Source organism: Mauremys reevesii, linkage group 2, assembly GCF_016161935.1.
Source record: "Mauremys reevesii isolate NIE-2019 linkage group 2, ASM1616193v1, whole genome shotgun sequence".
Classification (NCBI taxonomy): domain Eukaryota; kingdom Metazoa; phylum Chordata; order Testudines; family Geoemydidae; genus Mauremys; species Mauremys reevesii.
In genome coordinates, this window is record NC_052624.1 from 55,241,927 (window position 1) to 55,269,523 (window position 27,597).

Below are 27,597 nucleotides of genomic sequence, written 5' to 3' on the forward strand. Positions count from 1 at the left end.
TAAGTGGATGTTTATAAATTCAGTATCAAAACAAAACATGTTAACCTAAAAATCATGAGCCCTGTACTATACACACTCTATTGATTTTAATGTGAATTCCTCTCATGGAGGCTCTGTCTGTGGCCAGCTTCTCAGCTGGCATAAATTGGCATAGCTCCATTCACATCAACAGAACTCTGCCACCTTATGCCAGCTGAGGATGTGACCACTAATTATATAATCCTTAAATACTGTTCTGTTACCAGTTTATTGCCCCAGTTTGACTTTGATCCCACAAACACACCTGTTCTTAACTGCAAGCATATGAGAACTCCCGCTAAAGTCAGTGGGCGTACTCATATACTTAAAGTTAAGCATGTGCACAAGGGCTTGTGGGATTTGGACCTATATTATTCAAATTGAAAATAAAATCTAACTACTTTTCAGTATTATATCATCTGGTTAATTTTTGCATTTCTGTTAGCACAGACACCTCATTTTTATTACTTTCTATCTTTGAATTTATAGTATAAGCATAAACATTATACCTAGGCACAAAATACAGGAATTAAAAGGAATATTGTTATCTAGTTATATCGTCTGATCTTCTTCCTGATTCTACCAAGTCACAAATTCCAGTTAATTTGACATTAAAGTTCTCATGCACTAATACAGTGCAGCAATATTTTAGGCATAAACCATACATTGTTATTTATTTTTCAAAAACAATAAAATTTTAAACAAAATTTGTGGAACCATTCCTAATGGACTGAGATTTTGCAAATTCTTGTTTTTACAAAAATCTGGGTTTCACTTTAAATGTTACCTGTCAGTTTCCCTTTAAATATTGGTGGCAAGAAAGAGGGAAAAAATAGAGTAATCATAGAAGAGTCAAGCAGGGCAGTTTGTACTACTAATAATAGTACAAACTATTGTCTGTACAGTATAAAGCACTAAATATACAAAAATATATGCCAACATTCTATAAATTTTAAACTGACCTTTGTGTGTACTCAATATAAAAGTTATAAATGAACTATCTTGCTAGTATAATAAATAGCCATATTTTTACAACATTTTCACCTCTAAAGTCACAAATATTTTTTCAAATATTCTACATATTCTTTATAGTCTAAATATTCTTTAATCTTTACAAATATGAGTAACATATATATATATGTATATATAAACATTACAACCATATAAATAATAAATAATAGAAAGTTGGTATTTTTAAAAGAACTAACCAGAGCAGTTGTATGGTTATTGTTTCTTATGGTGATACATTTAAAATAGTGTTATTCTAAATTCTGGGTTTGATTTGAGAATTATCTGAATTGACAGTCACAAGGAAAAACACATACCCTTAATAATTGATTCAGCAGCATACAGATCCCGTTTGTAGGTCACCTAAAGGACAGAAAAACCTCATTAGACTTAACAGAGCAAGAAGGAATGTAAAACCAATAAAATAGTGCCCTGAAGGCAATTCTTTATATTAGAAGTACCATAAACAAATGATATAGTCAATTTCTTAATTATAGTAAATACCATTGGCATATGTGAGAACATAAGTTACAAAAATCACAAGAGATGCTATAGAATCACACTTCGTTGTTAAATATATAAATGTGTTTAGAGCTAATTTAAAACTATCACATGTTTTGTAACTCTTTAGGGAGCCATAACAAGCATGTTATCCTCTAGATCAGGGTTGGGCAACCTGCGGCACACGAGCTGATTTTCAGTGGCACTCATACTGCCTGGGTCCTGGCCACTGGTCCGGGGGGCTCTGCATTTTAATTTAATTTTAAATGAAGCTTCTTAAACATTTAAAAAACCTTATTTACTTTACATACAACAATAGTTTAGTTACATATTATAGACTTATAGAAAGAGACCTTCTAAAAATGTTAAAATTTATTACTGGCACGCGAAACCTTAAATTAGAGTGAATAAATGAAGACTCGGCACACCACTTCTGAAAGGTTATTGTCCTGCTCTATTAGGCACTGGTGAGGCCTCAGCTGCAGTACTGTGTCCAGTTATGGGCACCACACTTTAGGAAAGATGTGAACAAATTGGAGAGAGTCCAGAGGAAAGCAACAAAGATGATAAAAGATTTAGAAAACCTGAGCTATGAGGAAAGGTTAAAAAACTGGGCATGTTTAGTCTTGAGAAAAGAAGACTGAGAAACAACCTGATAACATCCTTTAAATATGTTAATGGCTGTTATAAAGAGGATGGTCATCTATTGTTCTCCATGTCCACTGAAGATAGGAGAAGTAGTAATGGGCTTAATCTGCAGCAAGAGAGATTTAGGTTAGACATTAAGAAAAACTTTTTAACTATAAGGATAGTTAAATACTGAAATAGGTTATCAAGAGAGGTTGTGGAATCTCCATCACAAATACACAGTCTAGGTTTTCTTGGTCCTTCTGCACTGCAGGGGCTAGACTTGATAACCTCCAAAGGTCCATTCCAGTTCTACAATTCTATGAAAGTGATCTATTGCCCATACATCCATGTTGATTTCCATTCATTATATTACCCTCCTTTAATTCTGTATTAATAGAGCACTCTATCAGCCATTGTGTTATTTTGTTCAGGACTAATGTCAGGATAATTAATCTATAATTACCAGGGTCATCCCATTTACCCTTTTTTAAATATTGGCACAATATTTGCTTTCTTCCAGTTCTCTGGAACTTCCTCAGTGATCCAAGACTTATTGAAAAATAAATATTAATGTTCCAGAGATCTTCTCGGCCAGCTCTGTTAAAGCTTGCAAATGCAAGTTATCCAGTTCTGATTTTAAAATGTCTAGCTATAATAGCTGCAGTTTAGTAACCTCAGTTGCTGTAAGAGTGAAAAATATGTCATCATCATCTGATATGTTTACATCATTTGGCTTTTAACCAAATACAGAACAGAAATGTTATTGAACATTTTTGCCTTTTCTGTATTATTACTGATAATTCTACCTTTTCCATCTAATAATAGACCAATATCATTGCTAAGATCCTTAGTGTTCTTAATATACTTTAAAAACTCCTCCTTATTGCCTTTAACTCTGCTGGCCATAGATTTCTCCTTGTGTCCTTTGCATCCCTTATGAACTTTTTACAATTCCTAGCTTCTCATTTATATGAATTACTATCAACTTTCCCTTTCTTCCATTGGTTTTATACATATAATTCTTCATAGCTGCCTTCACTTGACCTTTAAGCCAGGTCGGTTTTAAAACCAGCATGGTGGTCTTCTCTAATTGTGGATTTGTGGCCTTTTGGGCATCTAGTAAAATGTTCTTAAGCAATTCCCAATATAATTCACATTTTTCTGATTAAATTCTTTCGCTCTGCTGATTTCTCTCGTAATTGTTTTCAGCTTTGTGAATGATTATCACTCCAAAAATGAGTATGTCACAAACTTGAAAATAAAATTAATAATACATAAAGCATTCATAGAACCAGGGCCGGCGCTTTCATTAGGCGACCCTAGGCGGTCTCCTAGGGCACGAGGATTCGGGCAGCGGCATTTTGTGCGTTCCCCATGGGGCGCACAGGAGCTTCTGGTTCCGCTCCCGTCGCGCCACTGAAGAAGGACCTTCTGCCGACGTGCCACGGAAAACAGCGGCAGGCAATGGAGCAGCTCAATGACTGCCGCTGTCACCTGCGGCATTTTGGCAGAGGGTCCTACTTCGGCAGCGCAATGGGAGTGGAACCGGAAGCTCTCACGCGCCCCGTGGAGAGCGCACAAAATGCCGCCCCCTGAATTCTGCCTAGAGCGCCAGAAACTCTGGCGCCGCTCCTGCATAGAACAAAGGTAGCAAAAAGGCAGTGCTCACATTTAAAAGTGTTGCCATGAGTAGTTATTAAACATAAGCAATTATGATATAGATAACAGTCAGGTGAAATGACCTGAAGTAATTAAAAGGAACAGTACTACATGCATGTAAAAATCACCTTTTCTGTGATTGCATCAGGTTAAGCCATACTTAATGGGAGGTAGATAGCATTCCAAATAAGTAAAGGATGATGGCAAGATGGAAGAACTGCTCTGAGGCAACAACAGATGAGGAATCTTCCTGAGGGCTTTTAGATTCAGTCACCCTGATCTCAAGAGGTGGGATGGAAGAGATGGCTTACTAATGGACCTCTCTATGTTAGTAGCAGCTCTATATTTCATCATCTGTTTAGTGTAGCAGCCTTTGGGTGAGTACCTTGAGATTGGCCCACACTACTACAAATGTCTTGGCAAGAATTAAAGAATGGAAAAAGGACAATTTCTCTCAGACAGAATCCAAAGATAGATACTGAAGATTATGGCAAAAGAAAGGTGATCTGAAGGAATATCAGTTGATGGATTGTGGTTTAACTAAGGACCTAGAAACCGCTACAAAAAAATGTGTGGAGCAGAGAGAGAGAGAGAGAGAGAGAGAGACTGCCTCCACATTTTTAATTACTTTTAAAACTGTTTCCCATCGTAGGAGGGATAATAGGCTGAAGATATTCTATTCCAAATACTCTGAAATTTCAAGAACCCTTTGAAGCCTCATTATTGTGTCAGTTCTCCTTCATTAGGGTGGAGTTCTTTTCCTCTGTTGGAAGTAAGAAGACTGGATGTTGATCTCTCTGGAGACATATGAGTTCTTGGCATGTGTGATATAACTCATCAGAGCACCAAAAAGCTTCAGAGAAAAGCCAGTAACCATAATAAAATAAACATTCACTGTGTGTAACAGGCTAATGTAGATCTTAATATATAGCTGAGGACAATTCTGCAAGATGATGAGTACAATGCAGGACTGAGCCTGAAGTATGGCAGAATCTGTTCTTTAGAGAGGATTAATAAGAAAACAAATGGAAGAGATTTTGTGCTTCTGAAAAAATATTCTCCCTAAAAATTATTTTAATATTTTTTTTATTTTATGCAGCCAATGCACAAGGAATGGCTTAAATTCTGCTGTTAATTTGTTAGGAAAGTTTGTGCTCTAAAAATGGTAGAGTTGTACAAGTAGTGCTGAAGGTTCAACAAATCACCTTTTCATCTCAGACTTACTACTATCTTATTAGAAATGTGTTTTGAACTGGCTCCAGACCTAGCAATGTACTTATGAATCCTAAAATAATACAGACTGCTGAAAATTGCAACATACAAAAATACAATAGAGAGACAAAAAGACTCCAGGAATAATGCCTCACAAACCCAAAACCAACAATGATATCTTTAAGCTGCAGGGGCACAGTCTTGGACATCTGAATCGACACCAACCTTGACAATAGCAAAGGATCTACAGTCATCATCAGACATGGTAAACAGTGGGTTTCACAATAGAATAAGTGTTTGAAGAGATCTCAATCAAAGAAGTTTCAGATCTTGCTGAATGCAGTGCAGGGCATGCTTGATTCACCCTCCACTAAAACCCAGATATCAGAGCAGGAGAAAATAATTGAGGTGCTAAAAGAAAATGGGGAAACTTAAACAAAAGGATACAGAATTATCAAAATCACCAAAGTAATAATTATGTTTACTATTGTCAAGGCTGAATCCCCACTCTGGGACTTCGAGCGCAGAAGGTGGGGGCCTGAAAGGATTCTAAAAATTAATACTGACCACTCCAGGCTTGTATTAAACTCCTAAGGTTACAGCTTCTCTCTGACCTTGGATGGGTAGATGCTGCCACCACTCAAATGCAAAAACCCCCTTGGGACACAGGAAGGCGCACTTGGGAATTCCTCCCTGTGGAGTACCCTCAAGCCCTCCCCCCCCTCCCCCCAAGGGAAGAGCTGAGAAAGAAAACAAAGGAAATTAGCTGTTGCCACCAGCTAATTAAACAACATATGCACAAACCTCTTAGGACACCAAAAATGCAATCCTGTTCTTAAAAAAAGGTAAATTTTATTAAAAACAAAAAGAAAGAAAATATATCTGGAACTTAGGCTTTTGCTAGATTTTAAAAGAGCAATTCCAAAAATTCCAAAATACCTTTCTTGGGGGTTCATCTTAAATATTACAAGCAAACAAAAGCATCTGGGGTTAGCACAGGGGAGGCCACTAGCCATAAGAAATAAACAGAAATAAATCTAATTCCGTCTTTCTAAACATTTCTGATCTACTTACATATCTGGGGGTTCCAAATAAGTAGTTTTAGGTATGATCTGATGATTTATGATCATACCTGGCTTAAAGCTTTTCATAGCATAACTGCTCCCTGTTCCTCTCTTTCCTGGAGAACAACAACAGAGACAAAGGGGTAGCTTCCCCGCCCCCATTTGAAAAAGTTCTAACCTTCCCATTGGCTCTTTTGGTCAGGTGCCCACTCCCTTTCCAATACCTGTGGTATTTAACAACCCTTTACAGGTAAAGCAAGCAGAGAACAGCCACCAAGAGGGACTTTATAGCTAACTGGCTGGCTGGGTGTCCCTAAAAGGGAGCTACCTCTCCCTTCATTTATCATAACTATGAAGATGGTTTTGGTGGAAATCATAAGATGACAACATAAGAACAGACAACAAAGTAACCCTATTAACTTTGTAGAGTGGTTTCTAACAAGTCAATCAACTTGGATGTTAAAAGGTCCCTATAAATTACACAGAGCTCAAGTTGGTGACTCAAAAGAACAGGTACACCATGCCACCACCTCTTTTAAGATGTCATCTTGTTCTCCAGATTCTCAGATTTCATTTTTTTAAAAACTAAATCTTTAATCTTTATGGTTGCAAAGAAATCTCCAAAAAGTAACCCATGTGTCACCAAAGCAGCGACATCTGTCAGAGATTGTAGGGAGCCTAAAACAATAGCGCCAAAAGGCATGATTTGCTCCTCTTCAACTCAAGGAGATAGTAACTCAATAGATGCCAAATAATAATAATTTGAAGGTCAGAATTATTAACCATATCACTGCTGGTCAAAGCATGTATGAAAGCAGAGGGAGGATCATATTATGAATATCTACTGTGAGTGACCTCTCTTTTTGGCACCATAAATGGATGGTGTGCTTGGGCAAGTTCCCCTAGTCAAAATGAAGTCAAGACCAAGGAGCCTAGAAGGGCATCTGAGCTCCTTCAATGGGGAACCAAGCCCAATGAGCCCATATTATCTATGAATGAATACTAACTGCATCTGTTCAAAAGAAAAAAAAAGAAAAAATCTGAGGACTCCTAAATGTTCATAAATCTATTGGGTTTTATTGGTACTTTGTGGCAGCAAAGGCTTCTCTTTCCCATGTTACGTTGCTTGTGTCAATCATTTCTTGGTGACTTTAAGACTAGATTATAATGGTATAGTTGGGACTGCATCTTAACTCAAAGTGACAGAATGCATGTTTAAGCAGGGAACCTTGCTGTTAGGGTGACCAGATGTCCCTGGTTTTATAGGGACAGTCCCGATATTCAGGGCTTTTTCTTATATAGGCTCCTATTACCCCCCACGACATCCCGATTTTTCACACTTCCTATCAGGTCACCCTACTTGCTGTTAACATTGGTGCTATGTGGTCTGCACTGGCTGCCTGTTGGTTTCTGAGTGAGTTTAAGGAGTTTGCATTTACCTATAAAGCCTTAAATGGCCTGATATTTGACTGAGAGACAACTTCTCTCCTCATGCTACACTGCGAAGGTTGTGATCGATTGAGGCAGGCAAAATCGAGTCCCTTTGATATAAAGGAGGTTGCGGTCAACGAGTTATCCAAAAGACCCTATAGCTTTGGAACTTGTTTCTCACTTATGTGAAATAGCTCAAATGTGTTGACCTTCAGTGTCTTTTTATTGGGTTTTTGTGGATGAAGACCTTTTTGGGGGGACAGTATTTAAGGAGGCTGAGATACTTTTCCCTCATCTTACTGTCCTGTTTAATTAGTTACTACTATATATTATAGGGCTGCTACATTTTAAATAGCTGTTAAGGGCACCTAGAGTTTGGGACAGCTACTGTTTTATTCCACCTATATACCCAAATAAACACAGAGAGCCACTACCTGGAGCTCAATCCCCATCATTATGCAGCTTTGCTATCTTAATATGGTTTCCAAATCTGATGCTTACTTCTGGGAGTGCAGTCCCAGTCACTGTTCAGTACCCACTGAAGTCAACTGGAATCTCTCCACTGAGTTTAATGGGCACTGGATCAGGCCCCAAGTTTCCTCCTCAAAACCAGCTCCTTAGACAGTTGTTTCTGCTTATCAATTTCCTAAGGATGGGAATCTGTATTGGCAATAAAGTAAGCAGAAAGAAGCAACCCATCTTAAATGGAACTCTTTGAAGTTCCTTGTTGGCACAAATTCACACTCACCAGCTTCCATCCCCACTCTTGTGGAGTCTACTCAAGATTCTGAAGAATTAAAAGGACACAAGGTTGCATCTGGGGGTCACACCTCTTGATATGATGACCTCTCATGGAATGTTGCAAAGCTTAAGGTGAACTCCATAAAGCCTCACAATATTCAGAACTTTCCAAAGGGTTCCAAGCCAGCAGACCTCAAGAGTGTGACTCTATATTGACAATCTACACGAAGAACTGCAAATACAGGAATAACTTCTTTCTACAACCCTTAATTGGGTAAGAATTATTTCTTTAAATACCTCCAATCTTTATATTTATACATTACTCATCAACTGTTATAAACCATTCCCAAGTTTTTAGACTTTTTAAACTTGTAAAACAAAGGCATAATTACTGTAACATCTTAAGGAATTTTAATATTTTGTAATTATCTGATATTTTAGCTGGTGTGGTGTTTTTACTAAAAAACATAAATAAAAGAAAATCAATATTGCTCTTACCTTCCAGAGGTCAGGCGATCCTTCAATAAGTTTGGCATTTGTTTTACAGTATTTTAGAGCCAAGTGCAAACATTCTGTCCCATAATCCAGGTCATAATCACTACACTGTAGCAATTAAAACAAGAACAAATTTGTTTTTATTATATTTAAGAGTATAATTAACATATTAATGGTCTAAACAACAAAATATTTTGTCTAGTTTAACCACATTTTGCGTCCTTACAATCCAATTCACAGTTCTGGCACCTTAATAGTCGTGTAGGTTAGGACTGAGGCGCTTTGGCACAATTATTCTGGGAAGCCTACCTTGTTCACACTATGCCAGACTCCAGTAAGTTATGGACTTTCATGAGTCTAGACAGACTTGCCACACCATTAGGTACTGAACTTTGATGATCAGAAGTTATGAAAAGTTGCTGATAAGGCCTTGATTTCTAAAGGGAATTATGGAAATAGTTTAACAGTAAACTTCAAAAGGACGTGGAGCTGGTTACCTAGCAGTGGAAGAATTGGCATTTTCACTGAAATACATTTTCCCTTTTGTCTTTTGACGTGTGGGAGATGGAGGGCAAGGGAATTAAATGAGATTTTCCATATTCTTTATAGCTCTGTGCATCTCCCACTTATTAGTTCCCATTTTTACACACATACAGAACCCTACAGTAACAAAGCTCCATGTTATATCCACAAGTTTTCAGATGAAAACAAGTGACTAGAATTCCATTTGCTTTCCTATCAGCATGAAACGGCACTCTCCCAAAACACCCTTCTTCTCCCCTCATACCCTCCAAGCAGCTGAGCACATCTAATTATTGAGGACTTGAAAGGCAAGAATATTAGGACTGGAAAGCAAAATTAGGGGACAGATTCTCCCCTGAGCCAAGCTACACTCATCACAAAGCATGGACTGAGGTTTATGACTCCCTGAATTTCAAGCTGTACTGGCCCTGATGTAAGTTAAGCAGCCCTTAGGCTATATTACACTCCCTAAAGGACCACAAACCAGCTCAGAATTGTGTTAGAACTCTGCACCATCTTCCAGCACAGGGATGCAAGGGGTGAGGATGGCATAGGAGACAGCACTGCAGGGGAAATTCCCATGCGGCTAGATTATGTTCTACTTGTACTGCTCATGCAGCACAAAGTGTCCAAACCTCTAGAATCTAGCAGGCCTCCTATACACAAATTTCACTATTAAATTATTCTTCCTTGAATTTGGTGGGCATTGCAAAGGTGCCAGGCTTAGTGTAGAGAAGTTGTTTATCATGTTCAGTTTAGGAACATATAGTTAACATAAATGGTTCTAAATTCTGACCTAGGGTATGACTCATACCATGCAAATGCTCCGGAATAACTCTGAAGATATTATTTAAAAATAAGAGTTCACATGTAAAATACTTAGGAAAAAGTTTTCTTCTTCCAAGCTCTGAGTAGTTAAAATTACACAATTAAATGTAGCAGACAGCAATTTAGAAGAGGAAAACCAAACCAGAACACTGTAACACAGCAGTGGGCAGGAGGTAAACCCAAACTATTTATACTCATATACCTGAGTACTGACATATAAGCACCATAAGCAGGAGTATGAAATTGAGAATTTTATGGGCAACAGAGAAAGTTAACCTGATACAATAATTTTAGATTCCCCCCTTCACTTTCTTTTCTTTCTTGTTCAATTTAGGAAAGGAAAAAAACAACAAAGCATAACATGTCAGCTGTGAGACTTCTTTAAAGTCTATTAGGCTGATTACAGAAGATAGGAGCAACAATGCTATAATGCAGGGTTCGGCAACCTTTGGCACGTGGCCTGCCAGGGTAAGCCCCCTGGCGGGCCGGGCCGGTTTGTTTACCGGCTGTGTCTGCCGATCGAGGCTCCCACTGGCTGCGGTTCACCGCTCCAGGCCAACAGGGGCTGCAGGAAGTGGCACGGGTCGAGGAATGTGCTGGCTGCCACTTCCCAGTGAGAGCCACGATTGGCCGAACCTGTAGACGCAGCAGGTAAACAAACTGGCCCAGCCCACCAGGGTGCTTACCCTTGCGGGCCATGTGCCAAAGGTTGCCGATCACTGCTATAATGTGACTCACAATAGTTTTGTATTTCCTCAGTAAGTTTAAGTGTAAGGGTATGTCTACACTTAAAATGCTACAGTGGCGCAGCTGTAACAGCTTCATTGTAGACACTCACTACAGCAACAGGAGCATTCTCCCATTGCTGTAGTTAACCCACCTCCCTGAGAGGCAGTAGCTAGGTTAATGGAAGAATTCTTCCATAGGCCTAGCACTGTCTACACTAGGGGTTAAGTCAGCATAGCTATCTCTCTCCAGCTGTGGATTTTTCACACCCCTCAGAGACATAACTAGGCCAATCTAAGTTCCCAATGTAGAATAGCCCTCTAACAAATAACAACATGATGTAAGAGTCCCTTGGTTCCAGTCTATCTCTTGCAAGGTATCTGTGAAATGCCTGAAGGAATATATCAGATAAAGAAAACAGAACTGTATGGAATTCTAATTGTCTCTTAGCATAATATTTAAATGAATAATAATAACTGGTTTTCCAGTCTGTCATCATCTTGCAACCAGCAAGAAAAGCTTTTCATCCCTCCAATTTTTTTTTTAAAAAGATGAATTTTAGCAGCATATTTCCACAGCCATTTTTAATAGCTTTAGGTAAGAAAATAAAACAGGAGCATGAAATAAGGTGTAACACAACTAAAAAGAAAAGGAACTTGATTCAGAAAATATTCAAGACCCACCAGTCAGACGCATAGGAAAGAATTCTCTGTAGTAACTCAGAGAATAGGAGATAGGACCCCATCTCCTGTCCTATCTATGTCACTGGAGATATTTGCGGATGGGTCACATGCCATTGTAGGCAACCTCATCATACCATCCTCTCCATAAACTTATCAAGCTCAGTCTCGAAACAAGTTAGGATTTTGTTCCACTACTCCCCTCGGAAAGCTGTTCCAAAACTTCATGCCTCTGATGGTTAGAAATCTTCTTCTAATTACAAGCGTAAACATATTGATGGCTAGTTGATATCTACATGTTCTTGGGCCAACATTGATCCTTAACTTAAATAAAACTCTTCTCCCTCCCTAGTGTTTATCCTTCTGTTGTATTTATACAGAGCAATCATATCTCCCGTCAACCTTCATTTGTTAGGCTAAACAAGCCAAGCTCCTTAAGTCTCCTCTTGTACAGTAGGTTCTCCATTCTTCTGATCATTCTAATAGCCCTTCTCTGCACCTGTTCCATTTTGAGCTCATCTTTTGTAAACATGGGAGATCAGAATTGCACACAGTATTCCATATTAGGTCTCACCAGTTCCTGGTATAGTGGTAATAACACTTCTCTATCTCTACCAGAAATACATCACCTCATGCATCTTAGGAGTGCATTCACCTTTTTCTTATTGCTAGTCCCTAAGTGCATGACTTTGCACTTTGCACTATTACATTTCATCCCATTTCTATTACTCCAGTTTTCAAGGTCATTCAAATCTTCTTGTATGATATTCCAGTCCTCCTCTGTTATTAGCAATACCTCCCAACTTTGTGTCATCCACAAATTTAATTTGCACACTCCCACTTTTTGTGCCAAGGTCATTAATGAAAATATTCAATAAGATTGGCGCCCCAAGACTGATCCTTGGGGAACTCCATTGGTAACCTCCCTCCAGTCTGACAGTTCACCTTTTCGTATGACCCATCACAGTCTCCCCTTTAACCAGTTCCTTACCTACTTTTCACTTCTTGTATTAGATCCCCATCTTCTCCAATTTAACTAATAATTTCCCATGTGGAACTGTATCAATGCTTTACTGAAATCCAGGTAGATTAGATCTACTAAATTTCCATTGTCCAGATTAGAAAATCAGTTAATCTTCTCAAAGAAAGAGATCCGGTTGGTCTGACATGATCTTTCATAAAATCGTGCTGCATTTTATCCCAATTACTGTTCACCTCTATGTCTTTAATTACTCTCTCTTTCACAATTTGTTCTAAGACTTTGCATACAGTCGCGGTCAAGCTAACAGGCCTGTAGTTTCCCAGATCACTTTTTTTTTCCTTTCTTAAATATAGATACTATATATTTGCAGTTCTCCAGTCATAGGGTACAACCTCTGATTTTGAAGATTTGTTAAAACCTCGTTGTTGGCCATACCAGGATTATCTTTTATCCCCACCTCAGCTTCAGTCCTTAGCAGTCCCACTTTTCTTTCCCTGTTTTCTTTAAATTTATCTGGTTAAATAACATTTTACTATTGGTTTTAATTGCCTTTGTAAACTCCAGCTCTGCCCGGCTTTTGGCAGTTCTCACTTTATCCCGACACATTCTGCCCTCCAAGAGGTAGCTTTCCTTGCTGATCCATCCCTTGTAGGCTTTTTGCTTTCTCTTAGTAACCCGTTTGAGATGTTTGTTTATCCAATTTGGTCTGTAGCCTTTCCTTACAAATTGTTTCCTCTTGCTTGGGATAAAGGCTTCAGATAGTTTCTGCAAGTTTGACAAAGTAATTCCAAGTCTCCTCCATATTCAGATTCTGGATTTCTTCAGTCCAATCTACTTCCCTGATTCCCCCCCCCCCCGCCCTTTTTTTTTTTTTTTTTAAGTTTGCCTTTTAGAAATCAAAGGCCCTGTTTGCAGACCTACTTTTGTTTATCCTTCCATTTAGTTTAAACTGAATTAACTCATGATCATTCTATCCAAGGTTGTCTTCTACAACCAGTTGTTCTATGGAGGTCCTTGCTACTTACCAACACTAAATCACTTTGTTAGTCCAGTGACTATTTGGTGAAGAAATCCATCCTATCCAGGAATATCTGGGCCCTATAATTATAAATAGTACTTGCCCTCCAATCAATATCTGGGAAATTAAGGTCTCCCATTATCACACAATTCCCAGTAGTCTTTATTTCATTAAAAATATGACAAAGTGCTCTCTATATATCCAAATAGGATCCTGGAGATCTGTAGCAGATCCCAAGCACTGTCCCACTGGAGCCTCTGTATACATTCTTCCCCAAAGTTATTTGACCCAAATAGATTCTGTTTTATCCATTTCATCACTTCTCATTTCTCTGCAGTCTACTTTGGCATTAATGTACAATGCTACTCCACCATCTTTACCTGTATTTCTATCTTTCCTGAACAGCACATATCCATCAAAACCCATACTCCAGTCACAACTACTATTCCATCATGTTTCCCATATCTCTATAATATCTGGTTTCACTTCCTGCACCAGTTTTTTTAGTTCTTCTATTTTGTTACACAGGCTCCTTGCACTGGTGTACAGACATCTGAGTTGTTTCTTCTTGGCTTCACCCATATTCCTTGCCCAATTAGGTACAATCATTTCACTGCCAGTATCACCTACCTGTTACTGCTAGTGGTACTGGCACTATCATTCCTCTTGTTGTCCACTCTCTTACACTCTTTTGTTCCTTTCTCCATTGCTATATCCTCTTTACTTGATTTTCCTCCTGTTCAATATTCGAATCAGACATGGAGATTGCATGAGCATCTCTCAACTGTCTCCCCCAAATTCCTAGTTTAAGGCTCTTTTAATAAGTTGTACCAACCTCTATCTCAGAAGTGTATTACCCTCCCTATTCAAGTGCAGTCCACCCTATGAGAACAGTCCTCTGTCCATGAATGCCTCCCAGTGGTCAAACATCCCAAAGCCCTCCTTATAACACCACTGCCTGAGCCATCTGTTGATAGTCATAATCTTGTCTTACCTTCGCTCTCCTATATACAATCACAGATCAGAAAGATGTAAACCTTCCTATTGTCTTAAAATAGATGAAGGAGTTTGAGGAAGGAACATTTTTGAAATCACTAGCTTACAATTAAAATTAAATTTTATTTTTATTTTAGCAGTGTATTAATTAAACATCATAATGGGGGGAATTTAATCTATGGGATAAACCATCTTTAGGGTATGGCTGAATTCAATAAATTAAATATGACACAAGTATAGTAATAATTAAAAACATATTTCACTAACATGTACTCCGTGACATTTACCACTCTGTTCACTACCTGTAATTGTTTAAACATAAAAACAGGGGGGTTGTTTTGTTTTTTTAATAATAGACTCCTTTGCAAGTCTATGGAGATGATGCACTGATGCCAGGTGAGAAAAAGTCAAATGAAAAGAACATATTTTAAGGACAGCTCAGATTCATTTTGTATATAAGTGAATTTTTAAGTCTATTTTTAAAGTGCTGCTTTTGGAAGCTTTGCTACTTCTTTGAGAAATTCAGATAATGAGATTCAGCCCTAACCATGAAATGTCTATAATTCATAAAAGCAGGACATTTATAAACAAAATTTTCAGTGACCCATGAATCCCAAACACCATTATTCTAATTCCTACATGTTTCTTGCCCTGAATAGCCAAAGCCTCAAAAAGATAGGCTGTCCAGATAGATTATAATATAGTTTCAGTTTGATCAAAACTTTTCACATAATGCCTGACATAGTACAGTTGGCCATAACAGTTATGGATACCAAGCTCGATGAAATTATTGGCAGAGTTTAAATTTTGGAGCAGAGATTTGAGTTGGTGGAAACACAGCTGTGAACTCTGGCGCCAAACACATCCACAACAGAAAGAAACCAGATGGGTTTGACATCAGCAATAATAAAGAAGAAAAACAGTTATTTAAAGATGCTTTTGAGCTGTTAGATAATCAGGAAAGTAAAATGTGTATATTTGGGGTTTTCAGAATGGCTTGAAGATGACCGCACCCTATATTTGTATTTTATTGTATTCTGTGTCAAGATACATACACCGCTTAGCAACAGTGAACAGACTAAAGTTTACTAAATTGTGTATGTTTTTTATTGTGTTTTGAGACGTACCCACAGTTTTGTAGTGATTCATTCCCAGATGGTTTGCAATAGATTTCACTGTAGAACATTACAGTCTGGTCTCCATGCTAGCACAAAGTTAAGCAATTTTCAAATTCTGTTTAATCCACATAACCAAGTTAAATGAAATCACATTTGCAACAATTATATGGCATCTACCCTACTACTTTAGAAGCCTAGTGAGATATGCTTTGCAAGATGAGACAAAGAATGGTATTGTAGTATCGCAGTGTTGCTGACTATTTACGCCAACATACAACAAATCTGAATAAGGTGTAATCGGCTGAGTAGGCTCCAGACCTTATCATTTACATTTGTAACTTACATACACCAACTTTGGAGTTTTTTATGCACATTTTTTCCTTTGGATTTTTTTGAAAACATAGCACAAATGAGTGGAGTATCCTAAAAAATTAGCTCTACTGAGATTCCCTAACATAAAAACTAGGAAACTGAGTTTCTCCACAACAACAGCTGCAGGTTACACCTTAGCATCTTCCTCCTCTGCTTGTTATTTGCTGAAAACCATAAAGTTGTTTCCAGTATATCTCTTTTAACAATTCAAAAAAGAAAAGCTTTGAGTTTATTCTTATTTTTATTTTAATAGCCATTAACCCTTTTGGTCCCATATCACTGATTTTGAATGTATCTGTGAGATGACATTTCATGGGTAGTTAGTACAGTAAGTCTATTACATTTACAGTATCAGAAATTCTCAGCAGTTTATTGTTTCATCAGCCTTGAAATAGGATATTTACTGTTTTTCACATATACGTTAATATTTAAAAGTATTCTTGCTTCAGAGCTGCTTCTTTATGTGTCTGTCTATCCTACCTAGTTCTGTGGTACATTTTTACTCTATTTTTTGACTACAGAATTACCAAACATGTCATAAAGAATCATTCCCCTGGGGCCTTTCTGCACTGACACAAATAAATCTTGCATTTTAACTGCAAAACCAATTAGCTACAGGCAAGGGCTATAGGTTATGGTTTTTGTTCTTGTCCCTTGCAAACCGAGCAAGTTTCCCTTGCTGATGTGCCAGAGGCAATAATTACTAAAGACAGTTATTCGGTGTCAAAAACAGATTAATAAATTCAAAAAAATCAATGCAGACACCCAGGTTCTTGCCCTGTGGCTTATACTTCCTTTCTCTCAAACACAAACCTACAGTATATGGGCATGGTAAAGCATTTGCAGTCCCCTGCCCACAGACATATCCCTACATCTCCTGCTGATTCATAGATTTAACCCCTGGCTTCTCTCAATGGGTTCATTGTTAGTTGATTGTCTTTGATAGGCCATCAAGCAAGCCGGACAGTGCTGATACTAATCTGTGTGGGTGTGTCACCCAGATACACAAGTTTGAAATACAAATATACTACATTTATTTATAACTCACAATACAAAGATTATACATACATATAACCATGATTATCATATTTAGGCACTGATCCCTTACTTGGCATATCTTGTAAGATTCATTGCAATTCTGCAATATTATTATAAATGGTCATCCATCTTCCATACAGCGTCACAACTTGTTCTTCACACCAGCTGCACAAAAGAGAACATCTTACAGAATAATTACTTTTGATGGTTCCATACCATCAGAGCAGAATGAGGGATAACTCTTCACCCAATAGGAAACAATTGTTCCCTTGCACTTGCAGTTTCATTCACTTCCTGGGCCAGCCAGTTTTAGTACTTCCCAAACATATAACATCATAATAGAGTTAAACTTCCCAAACTGAAGGAAACAGTGTTGCTGAGTCTCATGATATTTCGCATTATACTTACTTGTTCTTGGGGCACACGTGGCTAAATAAATAAATAAATAGAAACCATAACTTACAAAAAGGTAAGGTTCCAGTTAACTGAATCTTCAAGACCTTTATACAGTTATCCAATTTTGATTGGAGTGGGTACTCAATTTTCAGGATCTAATGGGTTGTTTCCATTTGAAGGAAAGATTGGTGATGGAGTCAGGTATTTCTTTTATACAGTCCTGTTTATTTACAAAGAATGTTCAAAGTCTTGTTTCCCTCAACACAATAAAACTCAAACAGTTCAAAGCCTCTTCCAGCCAACACTTTACCCAACAGCTCTGTCTCTCTCTCTCAGCTTCTTTTTCCTCAAGGTCAGGCTACTCAGGCTTCTCTGGCTGCATCTGGAACTTTCTTTGTTCTTTCTCTGTGTCCTGTGTGCTTCTGCTGTTTCTCTCACACTAAGGTTACAGCTATACTAACAACTATACATGTGTCCATGCATGTGGTTGTGCCATAACCCCCCTGTTGTCCACATCTAAACTCCAGAAGCACATGTCTGGAGGCAAACAGAGGACAAGTAAATTAGCACAGACTGAGGATGTGGGTAAGTACACACCATGTTGGTTGGGCAGAGGTCAGGGATGTGTACCAGGTCTCAAGTTTCAGTCGTCCTTCCCCCATTCCCACAATGCCCTGAACGCTTTTCTTCCTGACCCTTAAACAATATATAAAGATCCCTGTCCCCACTTTCACCAGTAGTAATGAGCTGCACTTCTTCTTTCATATGGCTTGGGTAAGTAGCAATGATTACAAATTTATATCTAGATTTGATAGCCAGCATGTTGCTGCAGCAGTGAGATGGTGAATGTCCTTCAAGCCTCCAGTGAAAAAATGAAGGGGATACTCAGATATGATGTATGACTTGATCATTTATGCTGTAGAACGTACCGAGGCTATTGTTGCGGTTTGTAGGGTCCATGGACTGGAGCCCCATGATGTTCCAGCTAGTTTCATTATAAGTGACATGAGACCTAGCCTTATCGTGGGTGGTGTTCTCAAGGTATTGTCGAAAGATCAAGTGTAATGCCAAGATACTTTGGGTTAGCCTCATGGCTGACACTCTCATCGCAGAACTGCACATTAAGTTTGGTATTAGCCATTTTATTGTTCAGATGGAAAGCTGTCACTGGATTTTTTTTTCATGTTAGGCCTAAGTTTCCAGCACTGGAAATAATCAGTCATTTTGCTAAGATCTTGGGTTAGGGTGCAGCTGATCGTATGCAGACTTGTATGCTGAGCAGCTAGGACAATGTCATCAGCATACACGAATTTTCTCAACTCTGTTGCTGCTATATATCGGGGCCAGGACAGGGCCCTGAGGGATGCCTGAGTTAAGAGTTCCTGGTCTACTGATCTGGCCATTAAGGTGTACCTTAAAGTGGCGGTCCCTGATCACATCGCCACCAAGAGACAGATCGCTCGCCAGCAGTGAATGACGTGGGAGATCTTGAGGAGGAAGGTGTGTCTCCAGACGGTATCACATGCTGAGGACAAATCAACAAAGGCAGTCCCTGTCTTCAACTTATGGTGGAATCCTGCCTCAATGTGGTCGGTGAGTGAAGCTATTTGGTCACAGCTGTTCCTCATCAGGCGAAATCCTACCTGCTCCACTGGGAGGATGTCTTCGATAATGTCAGACAGACGGCGGAGCAGTGCCCCTTCCATGAGCTTGCTGGTGGTTGAGAGGACAGAGATTGGGCAGTAGCTGGCTGCATCCTCTGGGAGTTTCCTAGACATCAGTAGGGCAACCACTGTTGCCTGTCGCCAGCTTGTTGGTAAGCTGCACTGAATAATTCAGAACAGCTTTCAGCTTTATGAATCCTGCTCTGAGAGCAGCTGCTTGGCTTGCTGACCCGGGTACTGATCAATGTGTGGGTGGAGTACATCACTCTCCATGACTTCACGTGGAGCAGCAGAAAAACATCTCTAACAGGAAATTTCATGGAGACTAAAGCAGTCATTCAGCAGACTCCAGCCCAGTGCCAGGAACACACCAAGCACTTACGGCTCCTATATAGGAGGTGAAAAGACTCCAACTCAGGAGATCTTGTTGTACATGCCCCTTCTACAAGATGGACCAGGAGCTGCCAAGGGGGGGGGCCCAGTAGAGAACATGAAGTGGCTCGCAACCCCCTCCTCACCTCTGCCAGCTTCACTATCCAACAGGATGCTGATGAGGTTAGGGCAAGTAGGGACCTGGAGGATGCTGTGGAAGACTTGGTGGATGAGGAGCATGTGACTCTGCACTGCTACTCAGAAGATCCAGTTGAGGAAGCCCCCTCAATGAACCAAAGGATGAACACTGGAAAAAGACCGGCACAGAACATGATTTTATCAAATCTGAGATCTGGCAAACTCATACCAGCATAGGGTTGCTTAGGGCATTGCTTTTAGCTTTAGCCTCTTTCTGGTCTAGGGTTGCTAGCCCTCCAGGAATTAAAGATTAATCTTTTATTAAAATATGTCATGTGATGAAACCTCCAGGAATATGTCCAACCAAAACTGGCAACCCTATTCTGGTTACAGACTTACAGCAGTGTTGTAAAATATACAGTCTTGGATGGCTAAGTCAGACCCTTTTTAGAGAGAAGGAAAAAGGATAATAAATAAGGTAAGTCAGGAAAAGAACACACTAAAGCATTTGTGAAAAAGTCTTACATCTCAGGTGGTGTTTGGGATTCTGCTGGAGCTGATAGAAGTGGCAGTGTCATCTTGGTCCCTTTGTGTGGCCCGCTCTAGCCATCTGTCAAGGATAACAAATGACTGGTGTCCCAAGAGACAGTGTGGGTGGCAGCCTTAATGATAAAGCTCATGCCAATAATCAGCTTTAATTCCCAAAGCCTTTTTAAGGACCCACAAAGGGAATGGTGGGTGGAATAGTCCATCCCCTCATTATTTTGTCCACCAATTGGGCCTAGTTTCGAACACATCAATATTGGTTCACTGATTTCTGGTTCCGCACTTCTCTTGTTTATCAAGCATGATTTTAACACAATCCTTGAGTTATATTAGTAGACATTTTTGTGTGGACTAGTTCAGTCTGTCTCCCTTTTATACTTTGACATTAACATTCTTTATTATACATTATTGTGACATCTCATGAACTTTCATGTACTTTATACAGTTGAGCTCACAATTAGAATAAATTTGTAGGCCCAATTATCACAACAGTACCAGGACTATGTGTTTTTTCCTGCCTCCACACTTGGAAAGATTGGCATCCAGCATGATACAGATACTGTATGGATCCTGAATGGGGAATTCCCTGAAAGTTTCCTCCTATCCAGCCACCAGATAAGAGATTCCCTGACTAGCTAAGGAGTGAGAGAAGATATGGAGTTTACAGATTGTCATCATCTACCCATCATCTATCTCACTGGAAGTGTTTAAGATTGAAGTAGGATCAGGAGATCAGATCCTAATATAACACTCTGATATACCAAGGACACCTGGAGAGCACTCTAAGAACTGAGAGAGATTCTGGAAAATAGAAATACAGATCTCATTTTAGGATTCTTTTCAGAGAGTAGAAGACAATCCTCTTCTGTGTCTCAGAGTATCCTGGGGGGGGGGCGGTGTGTGAATACATTCTTGTCCCTTTTTGTCCAAGAAAAACCCAAACAAACAAAAAAACCCACAACAACAATCTGAAATTTTAGCCATAACCTGGCTGCTTCTTGTTCTGTCTGCAAAGGAAGTGGTCCAGATGAACCAGTCATGAAGATAAAGAAATACACCAGACCACTTAAGGATGCCACAACCACCAATATTATCTTTGTGAAAGTCCAGAGGGCTACTGCAAAGCTAAAGAGAGACCTCTGACTCCTGTATACCCAGAGATCAACACCTCCACAATTCTGTCTCTTTCCAGTCCAAATCATTGCTGTACTGTGGAAAGGAAAATAAATAAATTTGCTGCTAAAGAGCTGTCATATGATGCTGAGTGACTGGGGCAGTCTAACATAGCAAAGGGTGGTAGTGGGCACCATAAAAGCGGGGGAGCTCAGTGTGGATGCAGATAGGGCTGAGAGGAGGCTTTCAGCAGACTGACTGACACAATGAAAGTCAGGATGCAAACTGGTTGGCATAAGATGTGAATTTGGGTATTATTAGTAGATGGTTTATTGCCTTACCTAGGAGGAGGAGTAGTTACCCATCAGTTGTCCCTGGTAAAATGGAATTCAAAACAATCTACTACTGTTCTCTGAAGAACTTCAGAGGCATGTTGAATAATCAACTGAACATGAGCTCCTAGTGCAATGCAGTGACTAAGAGAGCAAAGGCAATTTTTGGCTACATAAGCAAAGGAAAATCAAGTAGAAATAGGTAGGGGCCATCACCATTGTACATGACAGTAATGATAATGGCATACTGTGTCCAGTTCTGGTGCCCACTCGTTAAAAAGGATGTTGACAAATTGGAAAAGATTCAGAAGAGAGGTACAAGAATGATTCCAGGTCTGAAAGCCTGCCTTCCAGTGAGAGACTAAAGAAGCTCAATCTGTTTATGTTTATCTAAGCAAAGATTAAGAGGTGAATTGATCACAGTCTACAAATGGGGAATAGATTTCTGAAAATAGAGGGCTCATTAATTTAGCAATCAAAAGCATAACAAGAGGCAATGGTTGGAAGCTGAAGCCAGACAAATTCAGATCAGAACAGAATGCCTTTTTAACAGCGAGGATAATTCACCATTGGAACAATTTACCTAGGGAAGCATTCAGTGAAATTCTATGGCCTGTGATATTTAGGAGGATAGATTAGAATAGATGATCCTAATAGTCCCTTCTGGCCTTAAAATCTATGAATCTATTAATTAATGGATTTGAACTACTGACCAAAAAGTGAAAAGCTCATTGTTCTGGAATCATCTCAGAAGCTAAGCAGTATAGCCAGAACAGAATTTGGATGAGGGGAGGATTCCTGCATGACTTGATGTGGATTCAGTGGCTAGCATTCTTCCCTCTGAGTTAGTACCAAAAAAATCAATGGTTAGGAGAGGCACTATGCTGTTGGAGGCAGGGGCGGCTCTAGAAAGTAGGCTGCCCCAAGCAGCGCGGAGCGCTGCGCCGCCCTTCCCCAGTCCCGCGGCGGGTCCCCTCTTCCCGCGGCTCCGGTTGAGCTCCTGCCGGCATGCCTGCGGCAGGTCCACCGGAGCCCGGGACCAGCGGACCTGCCGCAGTCATGCCTGCGGGAGCTCAACCGGAGCCGCGGGAAGACGGGACCCGCCGCAGTCATGCCTGCTCGTTCCGGGCTCCGGTGGACCTGCCGCAGGCATGCCGGCGGGAGCTCAACCGGAGCCAAATGCCGCCCCCCCGGGAAACGGCCGCCCCAAGCGCCTGCTTGGCGCGCTGGGGTCTAGAGCGCCCCTGGTTGGAGGTACAGTCTACTGTTGACTTCTCAGGACATACTTGTGAAAAGCGTGCCAGTTTCCAAGTGCATAATTATAGTACGTCTTCCTAAATTATCACCCACCAAGTTCCACTTGAATACAGTATTCCTCTGCAAATACTGCCCTGTATGAAGTGTGCTATTAAGCAGCTGCCAAGTTTCATACAAGATGTGGTATCTTTTCACTGTGGAGCAATAATGTCACAATATAAAGAGTTAGTATATGAGCCTGTACAGTGTTTTGGGATCCTACAAGACAAGGAGTGCCATAAAATGCGAGTAATTAGTTCATTAGCAAAATGTTTTGGGTTTTTGTTTTTGTTTTTTTTTTGGTAAATGGTTCATACAACTTCTCTGAAAAATTCCCCAATTTATCCTAATTAATTTCCATCACAGGATTCACACAATATCCTGGGTCTATTACTGTGCCAAAAAACTAATTAAGAACAGAACTTTCTAAAATAATCAAGGTTACTCAACAGACCACCAATCTTGCTTCAAATTTTGAATAAATTAAAACATTATTGAGCTAACGTCAGATTAAAATATAATTCTTCTGAAAACAGATTAGCAAGACTCAGTTGTTTCCGGATGGGAAAAATCCTATTACTCAACAGCCCAGGACAAAGAGAAAAGCTGCGTGGGCAAAACATGTCAGGGGTGGCAACTGTAAAATCTCTTAGGAAAGTGTCAAAAATGCATACTAAAGGTTAGATTTATTATCAAGCCTGCCGATGGGCTATATTTGAGCAGGAGTCAGTGTGTATCAGACAAGAACTGGATGGAGAAAGGCCTGTTTTGTGAAGAATTCATGTTGTTCAAAATCTGGTTTTATTCTGATTTGGAATGTAAAACAAAAATTTCAAAATTCTCCATGAAAAGAATGGAACCTGGGGCAGTCCAAACAGAGACGTCTGAGTGAGTTGCATTAAACACACACAAAAACAAGAAAACCCTGAACACAAACAGAACAAGCAGAACGCAGAAAATGCTTTTAGATAAATCAGCAACCCTATTTCATATGAGAGAATGAGCCTTACAGCCCCGAAACAGAAAAACTATGTTTTCTTGTCAAACAATCATATCTGAAGTCCTAGCTGCCCATGGACAACTGATCACAGAACTAAAAATTAATAGTAGCTTAGGTATAAGTGATCATGTCTTGATCACATTTATAAAGTGCAAGTAGAATAAAACCAAAATCAATAATATTATAAGGCCAATTTCACAAAGCTGAAAACAATTATGAGCCAAATCAGCTGTGAGGAAACATTTAATCAGAAAAATGCAAATGATAATTGGGAATCATTTAAGAACACCTTACTAGATGCTCAAAAACCCACAATAGTGGAAGCAGGCTATGCCGGTTAAAACACGACCTGGGCTTCAAGGGTAGTGATGGCAGCTGTAATATAAAATAACAAATGGAAGAAGAGAGAAGTTGTTAGTAATTAATATAAATCAGAAGTTAGGAATTGTAGAAAAATGATTAGGGAAGCCAAGGGACACAAGGAGAAATTTATGGCCAGTAGAGTTAAAAACAGTAAAAAGGAGTTTTTAAAAAATATATTAGGAACAAAAGGAACAATACCTGACAATAGTACTGGTCTATTACTATATGGAAATGGTATAATTATCAATAATAAACCAGAAAAGGCAAAAATGTTCAATAAATATTTCTGTTCTGTATTAGGGGGGAAAAAAACAGATGCTATAGTTTCATCATATGGTGATGATAACACTCTTTCCATCCCACTAGTATCCCTGGACAATGTTAAGCAGAAGCTACTAAAGGTATACATTTTTAAATCAGATAACTTGCAAACAAGAGTTTTATAAGACCTGGCTGAGGAGCTCGCTGGACCATTAATGTTGATTTTCAATAAGTTTTGGAGCATTGGGAAAGTTTCAGAAGACTGGAAGAAAGCTAATGTTGTGATAATTTTTAAAAGGGTAAACAGGATGACTCGGGTAATTACAGATGGCAGTCTGACATCAAAGCCAGGCAAGACAATGGAGCAGCTGATATGAGATTTGAATAATGAATAACTAAATAAGGGTCATGTAATTAATGCAAATCAACATGCATTTATGGAGAACAGATCCTTGAAACTATTTGATATCTATTTTTGATGAGATTACAAGTTTGATTGATTAAAGGTAGTCGTGTTGACATCATATACTTAGACCTTTGTAGGCAGTCAACTTGGTACCACAGAACATTTTGATTAAAACACTGAAACTATATAAAATTAACATAGCACACATTAAATAGATTAAAAGCTTTCTAACTGATAGGTCTCTAAATGCAACTATGAACAGGGAATCATCCAGGAGCAGGTCTGTTTCTAGTGGTGCCTTGCAGGGACTGGTTCTTGGCCTATACTATTTAACTGTTTTATAAATGACCTGGAAGAAAACACGAAATCATCACTGATAAAGTTTGCAGATGACACAAAAATTGGCTGAGTAGTAAATAATGATTCAGAGTGATCTGGATCACTTGGTAAACTGGGCGCAAGCAAATGATGTATGTTTTAATATAGCTAAATGTAAATGTATATATCTAGGAACAAAGAATGTACACCATTCTTACAGGATGGAGGCTCTAGCATGGAAGCAATTACTCTGAAAAAGAATTGGGGGTTATACGGTGGATAATCAACAGAACATGAGCTCCAGCTCAAAAGAACTTATACAATTCTAGGATGCATGAGCATAAACATGGGAATTTTGAGGAGGAGGAGGAGAGGTTATTTTTACCTCTATATTTGGCACTAGTGCGATCGCTGCTGGAATACTGTGTCCAGTTCTAGTGTCCGCAAATCAAGAAGGATGCTGATAAATTGGAAAGAGAAGAGCCACAAGAATGATTAAAGGATTAGAAAACATGTGTTTTAGTGACAGACTCAAGGAGCTCAATCTATTTAATAACAAAGAGAGTAAAAGGCAACAATTTCAGCCTATAAGTACCTCATTGGGAAGAAATATTTAGTAATGAGCTCTTCAATCTAACAGAGAAAGGTACAACAAGATCCCATGGCTGGAAGTTGAAGCTAGACTGGAAGTAAGGCATACATTTTTAATGGTAAGAGTAATTAACCACTGGAACAGCTTACCAGGCATCGTGGTGGATTCTCCATCACTGGCAATTTTAAAATCAAGATTGGATGTTTTTCTAAAAGATATACTTGAGGAATTATTTTGGGGAAATTCTATGGCCTCTGTTATTCAAGAGTTCAGGCTAAATGATCACAATGTTCCCTTCTGACCTTACAATCTATGAATTTATGAACTGATCAGAATTTTCTTCCCCTTTGTCACATTGGTTTTATGTTTAGATTACACATAATTTTAAAATTTCAACTATACATATTTCCCAACTTTACATTATCATGCCACTAAATGTTATAATCTATACAGATTCTCATGTTTGTAAACAATCCAGTGATGCGGGATACTTTTGCAAACTCAAATGCCCCCATGCTACTTTACTATACCACTAAGTATCAATGCTTCTGTTTTAGAGAGAAAATGAATACTTCGATATTCTAAAAACACCTTTGAGAGAGCAAGGATTAAAATCCAGCACTTTATTAACGTAAGAGGCAAAAAGTGTTACACACATAATAACCCTCTGAGATGCTTCAGAAAACTTGAAAAGCAGCCAGAAACTTAACACATAAATATAAGTATAGCAATAAAAATAAAATTAAGTTTTTCAAACATAACAGTATAACTACTGATTATATTTTGTAGGCAGGTGGAAGTAGTCTGCATCAAGGACTCCATGTTAGAAAGAATCCAGCATCACTCTGTTTGTTATTTGGTTGGCTTGTACAACTATATTGAGTATATTTCTAAAACTATTAGCTGATTTTACCCAGTTCCTGGCCAATTCATTAGTAATTTTTTGATGCACTATCATTGTGTTCCATAATAGTGTTGAGGAGAGGCAGGACAGCTCACACACACATATTAGTGTAGTAAAAGAAAAGTGCAATTATAATCTAAATTTTGAGCTACAGGTGTAAATTCCAGCTCAAGGAGACATACCCACAACTAGCGCTGACTGAGACAGCACACTAAAAATAATGTGTGACTGCAGGAGCATGAGCGGCCGTAGGGCTTAGCTATCACAGTATGTACTCATCCAAGATGCTAGGTTCGTACTCAAGGCAGCCACTGCTCATGCCATGATGGCTATACTCTACTTTTAATGAAGTAGCTCAATCAGAGGTAATGCAGATATGTCTACCTGAGCTGAACTTTACACCTCCAGCTCAAAATGCACATGTACTCTAAGCTGTAACACAACATACAGTGATTCTCAAATACATATGGGATGGATTCATAGAGGTTGACTGACATCACTACTGTAGCAGATCATCCTTATGGAGATAATATGTTTGCTATAAATATCTGTCCAAGTCATCCTTGAAAAAAATCAAACGGTTTGCATCATAACTCATTATGGACTATGGTTAGATCTGTCCATCTACCTCACCTTAAGTATAACTTAATGTGATTCAACACTATTTTCAGTGCTTTTACAAACATCTATACTCCACACAATCAATTCATAACCAAAGGATTTCAAGCAAAGATTTAAGTATCCTTTTTGTCTGAATGGAGTCAACATCCAGCCCAATGGATCACATCTGAATAGGCATGAGTGACCAATGGAGCTACAGAATGTTTGAAATGTGAATCTGAAGACTCCATTTAGCA

General features: G+C 39.0%; 1 protein-coding gene and 1 long non-coding RNA gene across 19 annotated transcripts in view; one reads left to right on the forward strand and one right to left on the reverse strand.

Annotated features, from left to right (window-relative positions):
- CRPPA (CDP-L-ribitol pyrophosphorylase A) overlaps nt 1-27,597 on the reverse strand; it is a 179,609-nt gene that overhangs the window by 96,719 nt on the left and 55,293 nt on the right. For all 14 annotated transcript variants that reach the window (XR_005594041.1, XR_005594039.1, XM_039524446.1 and 11 more), the window contains exons 4-5: nt 8,763-8,867; nt 1,344-1,389 (exon numbers count right to left, since the gene is read on the reverse strand). Coding sequence is in view for 12 of the 14 variants with exons in the window: in XM_039524446.1 (XP_039380380.1) it covers nt 1,344-1,389; nt 8,763-8,867 (151 nt within the window). In the remaining 2 variants the exon portion in view is untranslated. The remainder of the gene's footprint in view (nt 1-1,343; nt 1,390-8,762; nt 8,868-27,597) is intronic.
- LOC120397864 overlaps nt 8,436-27,597 on the forward strand; it is a 50,322-nt gene continuing 31,160 nt past the window's right edge. For 3 of the 5 annotated variants that reach the window (XR_005594050.1, XR_005594048.1, XR_005594046.1), the window contains exon 1: nt 8,441-8,538. This is a non-coding gene — a long non-coding RNA (uncharacterized LOC120397864). Of the gene's footprint in view, nt 8,539-27,597 lie in introns of all 5 variants that reach the window. The other 2 variants (XR_005594047.1, XR_005594049.1) reach the window with 2 other exon arrangements.